The 16,233-nt window shown below is 35.5% G+C and overlaps 1 protein-coding gene across 10 annotated transcripts in view; it reads left to right on the forward strand.

Annotated features, from left to right (window-relative positions):
• Positions 1-16,032, forward strand: part of LOC136818891 (uncharacterized) — a 49,854-nt gene extending 33,822 nt beyond the window's left edge. For 8 of the 10 annotated variants that reach the window (XM_067075122.1, XM_067075123.1, XM_067075126.1 and 5 more), the window contains 17 exons: positions 2,467-3,167; positions 5,391-5,476; positions 5,817-5,901; positions 6,157-6,206; positions 6,599-6,656; positions 7,085-7,177; positions 7,735-7,785; positions 8,014-8,124; positions 8,542-8,583; positions 8,843-8,959; positions 9,294-9,389; positions 9,860-9,946; positions 10,058-10,109; positions 10,363-10,484; positions 10,661-10,801; positions 11,914-12,108; positions 12,468-16,032. In XM_067075122.1, coding sequence (XP_066931223.1) covers positions 2,467-3,167; positions 5,391-5,476; positions 5,817-5,901; positions 6,157-6,206; positions 6,599-6,656; positions 7,085-7,177; positions 7,735-7,785; positions 8,014-8,124; positions 8,542-8,583; positions 8,843-8,959; positions 9,294-9,389; positions 9,860-9,946; positions 10,058-10,109; positions 10,363-10,484; positions 10,661-10,801; positions 11,914-12,108; positions 12,468-15,308 — 4,928 coding nt within the window. In that variant the 3' untranslated portion in view covers positions 15,309-16,032. Of the gene's footprint in view, positions 1-738; positions 830-1,324; positions 1,599-2,466; positions 3,168-5,390; positions 5,477-5,816; positions 5,902-6,156; positions 6,207-6,598; positions 6,657-7,084; positions 7,178-7,734; positions 7,786-8,013; positions 8,125-8,541; positions 8,584-8,842; positions 8,960-9,293; positions 9,390-9,859; positions 9,947-10,057; positions 10,110-10,362; positions 10,485-10,660; positions 10,802-11,913; positions 12,109-12,467 lie in introns of those variants that run through there. The other 2 variants (XM_067075131.1, XM_067075127.1) reach the window with 2 other exon arrangements.
• The last annotated feature ends 201 nt before the right edge of the window (positions 16,033-16,233 follow it).

The raw sequence follows: 16,233 nt of genomic DNA on the forward strand, positions 1-16,233 counted from the left end.
CTGAGATTACTCCTTGAAACTCTTTATGAGATTAACAAATCGATACAATTTCTTTTCTTTCCCTGCCCTGTTTGTTTCTTGGCATAGGTCGAAACCTTTCTGTCTTTACGTCAACATTTTCCCACTAGTTATATATTGTTATCTGACATCTTATGACATAATTCGTCTGAAAGATACTCTACATCAAACTGTCGCTTAACAATACTGTAATATTGACTAGAAAAGTTGAATACTCTCGGGTACCTAATAGAGCCAGGGGGTTTGGAAAAAATCTCAAAACCTAATAAGCGGGCGTGGAATAAAAAATATATTTTTGAAAAAGAGGCTAATATAGCAAAATTAGGGCAAAAGAGGGTACTTTTAAAAAACATTTTCCCAAAAATTAATAATAATGGTATTAGAATACCCTGTTTAGAAAATTTTCGAAAAAATACATAGCGGGGGGACGCTTATTAGGTACTCGAGTCTGAGCTCTATTTTCCCACTACAATTTACATATAGGTTTTAGATTTTGGATTTATCAAATCAATCAACACTCTCTTCGAAAACTTGATCACAGTAATATGAAAAATAAGTTTTGATGCCAAAGAGATTCTAAGATGCGCCATTTTTAATGATGATTTTTCATTATGAGATTGATTGTTTAAAGTAATTAAAGAAGAATGCTGTTCATCAAATCGATCGATTAAAGATGATACGGTTTCTTGTTCCTTTCATTGGATTTTATTTGTTGTTGCTATGAAAAATTGTATTAATCTATCATGAGGTTTTTCTCAAGAAAGATAACTTTTACATTTTGTCTTGGTATCTTATTTTAAGTGGATCCAAGGTAAAAATTTTCATACTAAATTTTCAAGTGTTTGGAATGTTTAGAGTTTGATATGCTAAGAATTCTTCAGTTTGCTACTGGTTATATTGTATTAGATTATATTTTCACTGCTTGATCAGTCAGGCTCGAGATCTCCGAAATGAAGGGTTTAATTAATACAATACTTTACCTTTTGAGCAACGAAAAGATAATACAGTTTGTAGCGACGTTTCGACAACTTGTGTGTTTTCAAGTGATTTTTGAAAAATACAACATATTTTTTATAGGTAAATAGTTTGCAAGGCAATTTTTCAAAATAAAGTCGATCGGTTTTAGATTTTTTAGAAAAGAGATTGTATTTTTACGCTTATGTTGTTTTTAATGCTCCACTTTTGACTTTATTTCCAACGGGCTTACAACGACTCATCATTTTTACATACGTTTGTCTAAATGTCTGCCTGTCTGTGTATATGCTCTTGTTAGATAGTGTTGGTTATAATTCTCTATATTAATATCAAGAATAAAACATAAATAAAGGTATTAGCATACATTCACAAAAACAAAAGCATTACTGACGTCAAAAAATATGAAATGAAAAACAACACCACAAACGAGAAAATGCTGAATCGGCAACAACAGAAGCGGAAATTTGTCCATCGTTCCATTTCCGATGTTTCCGTCGGGAAATCCATGTGGAAAAATGTAGCCTCGGTTGTTTCGAACTTGAGGTCTGGAGGCTACAATGGTAGTCTGTACAATCAGAGAACTTCAAAAGAAAACTTAGTTATAGGTAAAATGAAAGAAATGGAATTTTCAAAGGTCTTCATGTAATATCTTTCAAAAGCTTGTCAAAGCAGCAAAACCTACAGGTGGGGGGCGTACGAGGTTTTGAATTACCGCCATCTCGGCCATATTTTTGAAAATTACCGTTATCCCGTCCAAAATTTTCGAAAATACCGGTCCCGCTGTTTTTCCCATAAAATTTTAAGGACTAGAAGTCAAAAATTCGGCAAAATGGAATAGGATGTATATGAGGTAGATCACTATTTTTGCATTTTGTTAAACATTCGAAATTCGAATCTTTGTCTGGTTTCTCCGCGCCCCTTGATAATTGAAATAAACAAAACAAAGAGTTTCTATACTTCATAGAAACCGGGCTTTATAAAGCGCCGTGGACATTTGCATTAACGTTTCAAAAAAGGATTTTTTAATGAAATGGTGTAAGACTTTTTTACCTATATGCTGACTCCTGTGACAACCTTTTTTAATAGTCCGAAAATTTTATGTACCGTCTAGTCTACGTATGACTTTTACCAAATTACCGTTGTTTTTTATAAAAATCACCTCATCCCGGACGAAAAATCAGGTGTTTTACCGTCACCGTGACTCTTGCAAAATACCGTTTCCCGAATACTTTTTATCGTTTTTACCGCTTCCCGGCCCTAAATTAGGCCTTATCCCGAGTACCGTAAGATCGTACGCCCCCCACCTACAGGGGCTCCATGAAGAACTTCTCTGCTTTCAATTCATGGTTCATAGTGTACACTCTCTAGTGAAATTGAATCGTTTTTTTATGTGTGTCCTAGAAGACCAGTCAATTAGTATAGTGTAACCTTATGTGTGGATAAGATTTTTAATGGGATTCATTTCTTTTGTAGATTTGATTCAACTGAAGTCACCAACAAGCCCAACCAACAGTACCTCACCCGGCTCCACAACCGCTCCACCGACGCGGCGCCGTTCAGCTGAGTGTCACTCCACATCACCACCATACTACGCAACACACACCGCTGAAAATGATCGACTCCACCAACTGGCGTCGGCCGAGCAACGCCTAAGCACAGTGGTTACGCCAACCGCTACCTCTTTTTCACGTGAAGATCTAAACGAAATATTCAACATTACTCGAGATACAATGGAGATAGAGAAATCACCAAACATTCATAATAATCCAGCAGAAACTCGGCTCAACAACACCTTAAACGAATCTTTCCAAGACATTCCCCAATCACCAGACCAACACAACATAGCTATCGACGAATCAAATTTCCTTCTCGATAACACAATAACTGAAGAAACTTTACAATCATGCGCACCACCACCTTCCAACTCGATAGGAAACCCAATACCCCAAACAAACGATAACAATAATAATACAAAAGACAATGAAAACATTAAACAAACAACATTATTAGATCTGTCAAATCCACAAAATACGCCTGTTGATACGCCCTGTACCACCCCACAAGGTGGTGGCGGACCAAGTCGGTCGGGATCAATGTCTAAACTACAAATGGTTTGCCGGGAGATCTTCATGACGGAGAAACAGTATGTTAGCGATTTACAAGATATTATAGAGGTAAGGGCATTTCTAAGACTTTTCCTTATTATTCCGGCTATGAACAACCGATATGAAGCCTTTCTATTGGTTAAAAAAAACACAAATGGAAGAATATTGACCAATAGTATGCCTTCATTTCTTTCGGGATGATATGGAATCGTAACGTTTGAATGTGATGTAGGTCTCGAAATTTGACCAGGACCCCTAAACTAGGAATCTATCCTGGAAGAATCTTGGTCCATTGTCGCGAGTATAATTTCAAAGTCAGAACGTCATTCAAAAACTAATGAAATCGTTACTTCAGTCAAGCTGAGTGATATTTTGCATGTATAAGCAAAGTCAATTCAATACAATATAACGGTTTTCAAGGGTTCATTGAGGACGTCAAAAGGAGCATTTCCGCTTGTCAAAATTTTCCTTTTCCAATACTTGAGATGACAGTATATACCATACGTTTAACTGAATTGAATATTTCATCATGATATCATCAAATTAAATGACGTAATCAATTGGTTTTTATTAAACTATCACTTAAGCTTTGGTTAAGTTTCGAAATTCATAATGGTGTCATGAAAAGGAGTCATGAAAATGACCAGGGAAAATTGAATCGGTTTTAGAATTCAAAGTTTGATTGTAGCTCTGCCAAACTTTTAGCAGTACAGTTTCTAAGCTTCTCAATAGATATCGTTTGTAACTATATCCAAGCTACCAGAATAACTTGTATTTCATCTGTTCAAGAAAGTATACGGAAAAAATTATAACTTTCCAAAAACGTCTATTTTTCCTTGCAACATTCGCCTTGGAGACTAGAGTAGACAAATTAGGAAGTTCTTAAAAATTGATTTCGTGGTTTATATACTGCTTGAGAAAATTTTCCAGAATAATCAATTACTAAGTGATTTTTGATTGGAGAAGAGGTTACATAATGGTTTGAGAAAGAAAAAATTAGAAAAATGATGAGATATCAAAACCTTAAGTACCTATTCACAATTTATTTCCAGTCAGAACATAGACGCTTTTTTTTATAAGAATGGTGTAAAATCCATTTCATCATGGATATTCTTAACTTTTTGGGAAAATCATCCTAAAATATTCTTACAGCATTCTTAGGTTAGGATACTAATTCAGACTAGATTTGACATTTAGTACATACGTCTCAAAATTCCATGATGGTGATATTTTTTAGCATATTCTTAATTTTTTGGCCATTTTCATCATGGACATTCTTATAAAGTGTATTCTTATAAAAAAAGCGTGTAGAAATGCATTTTCTCTAAAACACGAGATGTCAGGTGATTTCCTAAGGTTGAAAAACTTTTTTTTTATCGCTAGACCGAGGGTGAACCTTAAACCTAAAAATGTCTAAAGCGTAAAGTAACTACAAGAAATATTTTTAAAATCAATTATGAATCCAGATCCGAAACTAGGCGTTAATGTCGCCAAAATAGTCAAATTTGCGGTTCAGTTGGTTTGCTAATTATCGAAATATTGCTCTTTCAGTAAATCATAAAATAATCCTCGCTTTGTTAGGCTAGGTCAAGATTTGAGAAAATATAACGGCAAATGGCGTCTAGATAATTGATTCTCGTTTCGTCAGGACCAGTTCACCTGGGCAACATATTTAGGCGATAAAAGCTCTTTGTTTCGCCCGAATTATACGTTTTATAAGAACACGAGTCTAAAATTTGCCCAAAGAACATTTTTTGAGAATAATAATCTGACCCACAAAATTTCAATCCTGGCTTTTAATAGAGGAAAATATTAGCGGGTATAAGATTGCACCGTTTGTAATCTTGTACTTAAAGGATTGACATTAAATTTAATGGAGTTTCATTCCTAATTAAATCATTAATGATAAAAACTTATTTATTAAGGAAATGCCTCGTTACTTAAGATACACTTATGATAACCATTGCCAAAAATTTTCACCGCAACAAAGCTTGCTTTTGCGATTGAAAAAACGCGTACAAAAAGTTGATTGAAAATCCTCTCATCCTGCCCACACTTTCAAGAACACGAGGCTTACATAATAAAAAATATTGATCAATTTCTTCCTTCTTTTTAGAAATTTAAGGTGTCTTAGTTTTACATCAATCTGCCTTCCCTGTCTCTTACCTTTAGATACAATTCTGTATCAGAATTTAATCGGGTGTCCTGGGCTGATGGACCAGTTTTACAGGGGTTGGTCCGGCCCAAATGCTCTGGCTTTCCATTACTTATGATCATTCATTTTCTTTTTAGGGTTATATTTATCACTTGAAACAAAAAGGTGATTTAGATGTAGAAAGTATATTTGGCAATCTAGAAGATATTTTTGAATTCAATAAGTAAGTCCGTCTGTTGTCTTATTTAGTCTTAATGAAGCTGGGTTATTTGCTTGAAACAACGAATTGTCGCTTCACGATATTAAAGCGTTACTTTAGTATCTATATATAGAAGAAGCTTGTAGCCTGCCCATAGCTTTTGGAAAGGGTTAAATTATTTTCCAAAATATTTCAAATGAGTTTGTATTGATCTTAGCATGGGAGGAAAAGTGCTGATTGTAGGGTGGCAACTCCGAGGCAATGGGCTCACTTAGATTTAGGGAGTGGTTATTTTTTGGGGAGTTGTTAAGTCCTACCAATTTAAGAGAGATTTTTTTCAATTTCTTTCGTTTTTTTTTTGTAGAGAGGTGTTATATCAGATTGAGCAATGTGAAACAGATCGGTTTGAAATCGATCCTATCCAACTAGCGAAAGTTTTTATCGAAAAAGTAAGTAGTGTTCACTTCTCTTCTCCGATTATTGAAGGAGGTGATTTATGGGAAGAGAATTTGACACCAAAGTCAATCTCTTCGGTCTGGTTCTGATGTCCTGTAATCCCACTACCTCTTCAGAATGTCACTCCGCTACAGCGTACAAAAGTAATGCATACCGAACCTAATTTTATGAGCCTCTCTAAAAAAGGTAAATGTTCAGGGAAAACGAAGAACAGTAACGAAATAATTTTCTGTTTTGCTTTTTTGTAGGCACGGGGCTTCAACAATCACTACACACATTATTGTACAAATTATCCTGAGTAAGCACAATTCTAGTCTATATTGCTTTTAAATTCCTGTTTTTTTACAAGAACATTCAAAATTGATGTCATAAGGATGTTCTTAACTTTTTGAGTTTAAAGCCTTAAAATGTATTTTAAAATGTTCCTATTTTCAGTATTTTGTGAGTATTTTTGCTTGTTTAATTCCTTAAAAAAATTTGGTGTTTTAAAATTCGCATATCCTTAAAATGTTCTTAACTTGTTCTTAACTTGTTCTCAATAGTTTGTACAACGAAGCCTCTTATTATATAGTTTGTTTTTGTAAGAAAAACACATAAACAAATTTTCTAATATGTCTTCTATTTTTTTGTTAATCCAAACGATATCAAAATTATTTGTTTCAAGTTAGGTTCTTTTGTTTTAATTTTCAGGGCTTCACATTTTTTTTCTATCATCATGCAAGATCCTAACATTGCTGCTTTCTTCTTGGTATGTATACCCTTACTTACGTTGTTTCAGCGTCTTTTTAACGTTCATATAATGCTTTACATAAACATTGATACAGCGCTCTGAACCAATCAAAAGCTCTTTTCGATTTTCCAACAAAAGAAAATCTGAAATTCCCGGATTTCAATGTCGAATGTTTCTTTGTTTTAACTTTTTTAAGTTCTTTTAGGTTTTTAATACAGTACCTACAGTTGACTCTCGCTAATTCGAACTCGAAAGGGGAATCTTATTATTTTGTTCGAATTACAGAGAGATTCGAATTATAGAAAGTATTATAAAGAGGGTTTCTTCTTGACGGGGACTGGAAACAAATTCGAATTATAGAAAAATTCAAGTAATAAGTTCGAGTAAACGAGACTGAATTGAGCTGAACAAACCTTCATTTATTCATTATTCATTATTCTTTATAGGAGCGACAAAAGTTCGTTGGTCACGCGTTGTCATTGGAAAGTTATCTTTTGAAACCGGTCCAACGAATCCTGAAATATCATCTACTGTTTAGGGTACGTTTACTTTTGCAAAGTTCCCTCCTTACTGTCTTGTTATTATCACTGGTAAAAGTTAAAACCCTATCCTTTCCCCGGATCGGGTACAATACTTTCAGAAATAACTTTAGAAAGTACTGATTTTAACAGACTTTAAACCCCTTTTAGGTTTTTAAGTAAAGAAACTAAGCGTGTTAAAATCATCGTAAAAACATTAAAACCTGAAAATTTCAAAAAACAAAGCATTAGATTAGCCCAAATTTGCTGGTTCTTATAAGAAAACCATACCAAAGATTCCAAAAATGGTACTTGATGCCTCTCTGCTTGATGCTCAGCAATTAAGAGAAGGATCAAGGGTAAGTGGAGAAATCCAGGGAGAAAGAGTGGCGCCCTCCCCTACCTTCGGGTAGATAGCTATCGAAAGAGGAGCCTTCGGGTCGCCTCCGACTGCGGTCGCAGACTTACTATAAGAAAAAGGGTGTATTCCACTTAAATAATATCTTTGCCATTTTGACTCTTCCCTTCATATGGTCTTTATAGACTTTTTGTGTTAATTTTTGCAAATTTTCTTCTAGGATATTCTGAAGAGATACGAAGGAAGTGAAGACGGTTATGACATAATCAATGTAAGTGTTATCCCCAAATATGTGCCTCTGAAATGTTCAAAATACTCGAAACACACTTCCCAAAAATAAGCAAAATGGTAAAGTTTTTACCTTCTTTCGGAACAGACCGCGACAAAAGGTTTTCTTGAAACTAATATAGGCTATGGAATTATTTTCTTTCCCGAATGTTTCTAAATGTTTCCTTTGGTGACCAAACATCAATGACTTTCATATTTTCACCTTTGACAGACTGCTGTTCTGGCAATGACTGATGTAGCTGAATATATCAACGAAATGAAACGATTGCATGAAAACGCAGTCAAAGTACAAGAAATTCTCAACAATGTCGTCTACATTGATGTAAGATACCACTTTTCAAATTGTTCTTGTTTGAATGTGAAACTGAACAATCCAACCGAACAATTCACCGAAAAAAAGACATCATAAAAGCAACTTCTAGAATATTAAATTCAAATTTGTATTTCTCGTTTGGATCAAGTCTTTGGCCAAGGGAAATCATCTTTTTCGTGCGAACTAATACCAGTACTTTCACATGTATCAGGTGAAGACTGGGCCTTTATTCTTATTCATGATATGCACCATTGCAATGTCTTCTGACATTACATCACGGACCCAATAGCTGATTGGTAAAATCAGTCAATACGTCACTTTCAACCAATCAGCTGTCGGCAATGGTGCATATCATGCATTAATTAACCTATTAAGGCTACATAGAATCATTTCTAAAATACCATATTTGGATTTTTATTGTTTCAGGTACCAATAGATGTATACGCTACTGGTCGCTTAGTACTAGAAGTAAGTATGTCTCCTTTACCATCTCCTTGAGTGGAAATTTGTAAGGGTTTTTTATGCAAATATTTACTTTATAGAGGCAAGTCTTTTTCAAAAATCAATTTTTACCAACGAGATTGTTTTTGTGAGAATGCTGTAAGTACAGCAAAATGGCGTTGCTGAAAACTCCTCATGACTACACTATACGATAAATTAGGATTGCACTCTAATGGTTGTAATGAGTGACCCTGACTCTATAAGATTGTACTTTATTCACTTTTAGAATTCATTTAAAGTTCAAGGGGCACGCAGTGATCGAATCATGTACTTATTTGAAAAACTTTTGCTGATCTGTAAGAAACGAGAAGATCAACTACTTCTCTTTAAAGAAAAAATCGAGGTATGTTTTGTTGTCGTTTTTTGACGTGGTTGCTTCGTGACTTCCAGCAATAAAATTATCTTATTGGAGAAAAAGGAGAACTCCTTGCAAAACTTTAAAACCGTAAATGACTTTAAGTAACGAAACTTTCTTCGGGTTGGTAGAATAAGCTTCTACCAGATGGAAGCATCCATTGAAAAGTAGATAAAATAATGAAATCGCTGCCATAGTCGCGAATTATAGTGGGGACTGTACTCTACTAAATTTGCACGAATGCACGAAATCATTCAAAAGAACCCGAGTTTTAATGTTCTTTAGTATGATATTTTCAACATTTTTTTTTTCTTTTTCATAGTGCTGCAACATGATGCTTGTAGAATCTATTGCCAAAGATCCCTTAGGTTTTCAAATTATGCGATTCGATAACCGCAAAGTCAACTATACTATCATTGTAAGAATCTAGAACTTTTTCTTTCGTAATATTCCCAACATGATTTTTTCGATTTCATGCTGACATAAGAAATGAAGAATGACTTTTCGCTATGTGATATTCCTAAGAAAAATGTTTATTTCTAAGATTCTGAACAGATGGAGAGAGTAAATCAGCTTCCATGAAATTAATAGCCGAAAAAATTCTGTTTTGTCCTTCATTCCATTCCCCGTCAGGTTTATAGTTATAGGATAGAAACTTGAAGATACAATTGAGTCTCCATATCCATATTAACGAGTACGTTAAGCATACCAGAGCAAGTAGTCTAGTCTTTCAATTGTCAAACTTCCGTGAATCAATCTCAACAACTCGACTTCCTCATAACTCGAACAAACTCACGTTCCCCAGTTCGTGTACGAGTTACAGAGACTCCACTTAATCAAGTTTATACATCAATGCAGTTTTTAAACCAATCAAGTGTTTCATTTCAGGCCAAAACAACAGACATAAAGAAAGAATGGGTTAAAGAGCTAAAACGATTGATCTTGGAAAATCACGCTGCTGTCATCCCTCAAACGGTAATTCAAGCACACTATATTCAAACTCAAATTCATTTAAAAAATTTTTCGATGTAATTTTTTGGACTCGTTTATCCAAATTATTCACATCTCTTTGTTATCACATTTTAGGCAAGACAAGCTATTTTGGGAGAAGAAAAAGCGAAAAGCAAATACAACTCTCGTAAGTTTAAATGGTTAAAATTTAGCAATCTAGCAAATTGTTAAAATCTTAAAGAATTGGTTCGCACAATAATCTCTTGTTTCTTCATTTTGTTCTTCGTTCATTCGGAACGAACAAAGTCCGAAATATGTCGGAAAAAATTGAATAATCAACAATGAACCATTCATTCATTCATTCAATTATATATAAAAGTAACTGCATTCTGTTCCCCGGTCAACAGATCTTCATTCATTCATTCATTCATTCTTTTTAGTACAATTCCATGCATTGGATGACACTGTAATGACGAACGTTCGTAATTTGAACAAGAAGCCCGTCTTGAAGAGTCCGATGAGCAGTAAAGAAAATCATCTACCCATGGTCGGCTCAAAGAGGGTATTGATTTGAGCTTAAACATTGATATATGACTACTTTGCTCGCTTTTTTTTTTCAAAAACAAACCAAAAGTACACCTAGAAACAATTATTCTGCTAACAGTGATATCTGCATTGTTTTTTTGCCATAAATAACTAGCCCACTCACTATAACCTCTTGTTCACTTTTATTTTCAGGAGAGCAACGAAAAAGAGACATTCTCGCCCAAACGCCCACTTAACGCCAAAGCTAAAGAATATTTAACCGACAAGAAGACAACAAACCGCCTCACCCAATCAGGATCCGCCCTTACCACTCAACCTCAATCTCCTGAAAAGGTTGGTCATGCTGAAATCTCAAATTTCTGGAATGTGTTCAAACCAAGATTTTGTTCAGAAGACAGACCTAGATCATCTTCAAATAATGTTTAATTTTTCAAAGAGGGTTGGTGATCACATATATGTATTTTTGACACTCTGATAGTCAAAGTTATCCTGCAATTGTAGTACAGTGGGCTCGCGCTAATTCGAACTTCCAATATTCGAATCTTTCTGTAATTCGAACTAATTCTCAGCGCCCTCCACAAGAAAACCCTCGTAAAACGCAAAATCTTTCTGTATTTCGAACCAATTAAACGGGGTTTCGAGTTCGAATTGGCGAATGTTATGTTATGAAAAATTGGATACTACAGTTGCAGTCATTGCAGTATTTCCTTGAATGAGTGATCTTCAGAGAAGTATAAATCATGATCAATAAAAGTTTCTAAACATAATCGTCATAACACTTAAAACCATCCACACGCATATACACATCGGTTAACACGTACATTAAATAATATACGCTAATTGAATCTGGTGTATCTGTTTGTTTAGATGGTATCTTATTCGTGGAATGAAAAAGTTTCTCCGAGAGTGTCTTGGTGGCATCTGCCTGACATCTAGAAATGAAACAACTTTTAACACTTTTATAATAGTTTAAAGCTAATTGTAATCTATGTAATATATGACTGTATTTAATAAACAAGAAATAATAATTATAACGATAAACAATAGTGATAAACTTATAATTTTAGTCACTCAAATCATTTTAATTTGTTAAACAACTTTAAAAACTTAACATATATCGATTGGAAGAACCAGTGTGATTAATGTAAGTATCAAACATTATCCATTCCCTTCAAACCGATAAACTCTTTAAAGCGTTCTAAATATATTTAAATTTAAAAAAAGTTAAACTTAACTATATCTGACTGAAATATGTTTTCAATCATGGAACAAATTCTCTCCATCATTTCTTTGTATTACAGTTGAGTTATTCTTGGAAAAATTAAGAGTCCAAACTGTCACATAAAAACGTTGATAACATTCAATTAGCGCTAGATAAACGTTCAAACAACGTTGTGTGCCAATTATTACCTATACTCAAACTCAGTCCTTTTGATTTTGCGCAGGAGAAGAAAGAGAAACTACCCAAATGGATGAAGCGCCATATCAAACAAAAGAACAGTCTTGATGGAACCGTCAACTTAGACACATCCACTGAAATGAGTACTGAAGATTTGTACATACCTCAGACAGGGGTTGTAAAATCGAGAAGTTTAGAATCTCTCAAAGATGCTCTCAAAGATCAAGAACACGAGTCTAAGGTATTTGTAGCAACTTTTCATCCATTCCTTAATCTGGACTTTCTACGATTGAAACCTCTGACTTCTTATGTTCAGAAATCTTCCCTCTCGCTCTTGGACGGAATCCCGTCTCCGAGAAGAGCACTTTATGGATTTATTCTTTGTGAAAGCTTAATTACAGTTTTAAACTGTAAACTTTGCATTGAACACTGGACTTGCCACACCACGCTTCTTTTTTTCAAAATTTAAAGACAGTCTAGCCTTTTCCATGCTCATTACATATGTGATAAATAAATATGAATGGTTTTCTCATCTATTGAATGGAGAAAATCTTAATGGAAGAAAATGAAAATTTTAAGCGTGTTCACCTCGTTTTTAAGGCTGGCTCCAACATCTTGAAAGACATTATCAATTACAATTTCGACCAACAGATTGATGACGTAATACAAGACGTTCAACCAATGCAAACACTTGACGTGTTACCAATAGAAACCACAATGCATATTATGAGTAGACCAACATCCAGTGTTCTGACCAATACTGAAACAGTACAAGATGGTTCTGTCCTTACACCGACTAATATCGAACAATTGGAGATTCCAGACCCTGACCAACCTGTGACCAGAAGTTACGAATTCACAAGTGGTATTCGAATCACAAAATCGAATAGTCTTTCACTGCGCAAGAAAGGTGGTAGCGTAGATGATATACTCGCTTCCTCCTTTGAGAAAAAACATCAACGATGGAGCTCTATACCTAGCGACCCGTCTCGATTGGAGAGACTAGAACACAGACTATCGTTGCTAAGCGACGACCATGATGAATCATCGAACACGTCAATCAAAAACATGGTTCGAAAAGTCAGCAATGCTTTCAATAGTTCGTTTCAAGCGTATGAGGATAGCCCGCGTTCACATTCGACCGCTGATTCTGACGTATCGCGTGATCTAGGAAAGTTGCTCGGTACTCCGGTCAAAACAGAACAACAAGAACATCATTCGAAGTTAAGTTTCCGGAGAAGCACTGGTGGTATTTTAGACAATATTACTGATGCTATGGACGAAAATATCGAACGAAATACTCGGTCACAATCTGATTGCGTAACGTATAAAACAGAAACGAATTTGCTGGAACCAACACAAAACGATCCAATCGAACAACAAGTCGAAAATATTGTTATCGATAGTAATAGCGATATCGAAGAAAAACCAATCGAAATTATCGATAACCAATCGAAAAAAGACGATTCGAATGAAGATTTATCGAAACGTTGGTCGACTGATGTTGATCAAGTATTTGACGAAGTGAACGCTGATTTAGACAGCATAGCGGATAGTATTGCGAGTGATACAGTAAAAAGTGATACAGAGGGTGCTGCAACTGAACCCACATACGAAGTCACTTCCGTCGGGATGGATATAGCGCATAGAGCGGCTATCGTTGATCAAAGACTTAAAGAAGCCAATAATGTCGATACTGTTTTTTCACCAATGTCTACTAAGCGAGTTAATGTGGAAGTAAAACGTGTCGCTGATCGTATTAAAGAGTACAAACGGCTCGTTGACGCCGAGAAACGTCGGACATCGTGGCGCCGTCGTGAACCGAAATCAATGAACGAGATGATTGAAAGCCTTGAGACAATTAAATCGACAGACAATGGACTGACGCCGACGTATCAAAATATGCGACGTCGTTATCGATCATCTAGAGACTTTGAAGGGACCAGTATCACGTCTTCAACAGATCCAAGTCCTCGTAGCTCTTGTTCTTCTATTAAGAGATCATTATCAGAGAATTTTACATCGGTTTTAGAGAACAGTCAAAGTGAACCTGTGTCTTATTCGGTGACGCCAACAACCGAAGTTTCGTACACGTCAACTTTTGAACAATCTACAGACGTTGTCGATTCTGTTAAAACGATCACAGATTCCATACAAACATTGAATCATAAAAAAGACAAAGCTCTTGATAACGCTGAAGACATTACGTCACGCACTGAACGATATAAAAAAGCTCTAGAGAATTTTGATGCCCGAGCAAAAACATTAGACGAGGAAAAGAAAGCGAGACTCAAAGTGAATAACAATGCTCTTGAAGGAAGGACTCGATCGGAGAATTATGATGCGCGAACGCGTTTAGCTTCGGCCGGTGAAATGAAAATGGAACAAACTGTTATAGTACGCAGGCGATTAAAAACGACCGCTTCTGCCAATGTTGTTTGTCGTAACAGCGGCGATTGGACGCGTAAAGCTCAAACTTTATCACATCCAAAGCGCTCAGGAGCGATCAAAAGGATTCCTCGCGCGGACAGCGAAAGTAATGACGACGAACAGAGTCAAGAAAACAAACCAAAGGTTGCCCAACCGCCAAAAGGTAACGATTCTTCTTCGACGGAAACGACTTCAAGTGACGAGAAAATAACAACGAAAAGAGTCGTTAGTCGGAAAACTCATCATCGAAGCACATCGTTACCCCGACAAACGAAAAAACGACAAATCGGTAAAACTATTCACGAGGAAGTGGATCGATCGAAATATATAAATCCAAGGCTTTCGTCGCGCTCGAACTCTGACGATAAAGAGCCGAAAATTATGACTACCCGACATCGCAACGAGAATATTAACAGCGACAATAAAACGGCGACCCTTCCGCGAGGTCGAAAACGAGAAACGATTAAAACCGAGAAAACCGATAAATCACCGAACACTCATCGAAGTGTATCGCTCCCTCGACGCGCACCTAATATGTCGCGTAAAAACTTACTACCACCAAAAGTCGATCCACCGACTGGCGAAAACAAAGAAAACGAAACCGATAAAGAAACTCGGGAAGAAAAATCGTCGTCTATTACAATTTGTCGGTCGCCCTCTATTCGGTGTATACAATCAAACCATGTCAATAACCGAATTAAAGACTACTTTGTTAACTTACAAAAGTCAACAGAAGTATCGAGAAGTCGCCCAAATCTTGTCGTTATTGGGAATAGTTGTTCCGATTCGGATTGTGAGACGTCATCGACAGATGATCGGGTTTCACCGGATGATGAACCTAACAACAATACAGTTGATCAACAACCCATTGATCAACAACCCATTGATCAACAACCCATTGATCAACAACCCATTGACCAACAACCCGAGGCTAAAGATCAAATTCTAAAAGGGACTGTAGCCTCTATGATACAACGCTATGGAAAGACCAACTACGTTTTTGATTTATAATAATTATCTTCCTCTCTCTCTACCTTACCTACCAACAGATTTTATTTATTTTGACATCTATTTTATGCTGTTTTTTAATGATTTTCGAGTTTTCTTTTATTTATTACTTTTCTACTTTGCATTTTCATTTTAAAAAATTTTCAAATCTTTGCGAAGAAATGCCTCCTAGAACTTGAAAAAGAAAGTCGTAAATACCGATCTCTCACTGTTTGACTATATTGGGCTTCCCATATAATAGGAAGCGTGTCCATTTTTTAAGTTGACTAGGCCGCCTTTTGGCTTTCAACTCTGCTTGACGACCTACGATATCATAATGTTTTGAAATTTGAACGTTTGAAATTCTGAGGTAAAATAGAAAACAACATTGCGGACGAGTCGATTTCAAAACCGGATACACTTCTACGGGAACCTATCTAGTGTGTAAAGGAATACGACATCTGTGGTCGTAAATATAGAAGAATCTACCGAATGAATAAACCTCTTCCAATTTGTTACCGTTGTGTTCCAGTTGTTTTTTCGTTTGAAGTGATTTTTTTTATTCTGGATTTCTAAGGATTTGAAACAAAACTGAACTATTTTTGCTACCTCAGATTTTGTATTTTATCTACTTTTTGACGTGTTGATAATTTTTTCTATAATTTTTGTACGTAAATTGGACCTATTTTTGTATATATATTTCTTTTAAACTTATTTTCGTTCTTTTAAATAATTTCAATGAAGTGAATTTCAGCATGCGTTCTTCGTAGATTAATGTAATATTTAGTGAAGTCATCCGAATAAACCACCTCTTTTTCCTAACACGGACCAGCAAATATTTCAAGTATTTTTGTTGATCTTTTAAAACTGACTGCACCACTGATATGATACACCAAATTGGTCCAGGGTGGTCAGTAAATAGAGGTCAAAAGTCCAGGATGTCAGTAAA

The sequence above is a fragment of the Clytia hemisphaerica genome, unplaced genomic scaffold (assembly GCF_902728285.1).
Source record: "Clytia hemisphaerica strain Z4C2 unplaced genomic scaffold, Clytia hemisphaerica genome assembly, whole genome shotgun sequence".
NCBI classification, from domain to species: domain Eukaryota; kingdom Metazoa; phylum Cnidaria; class Hydrozoa; order Leptothecata; family Clytiidae; genus Clytia; species Clytia hemisphaerica.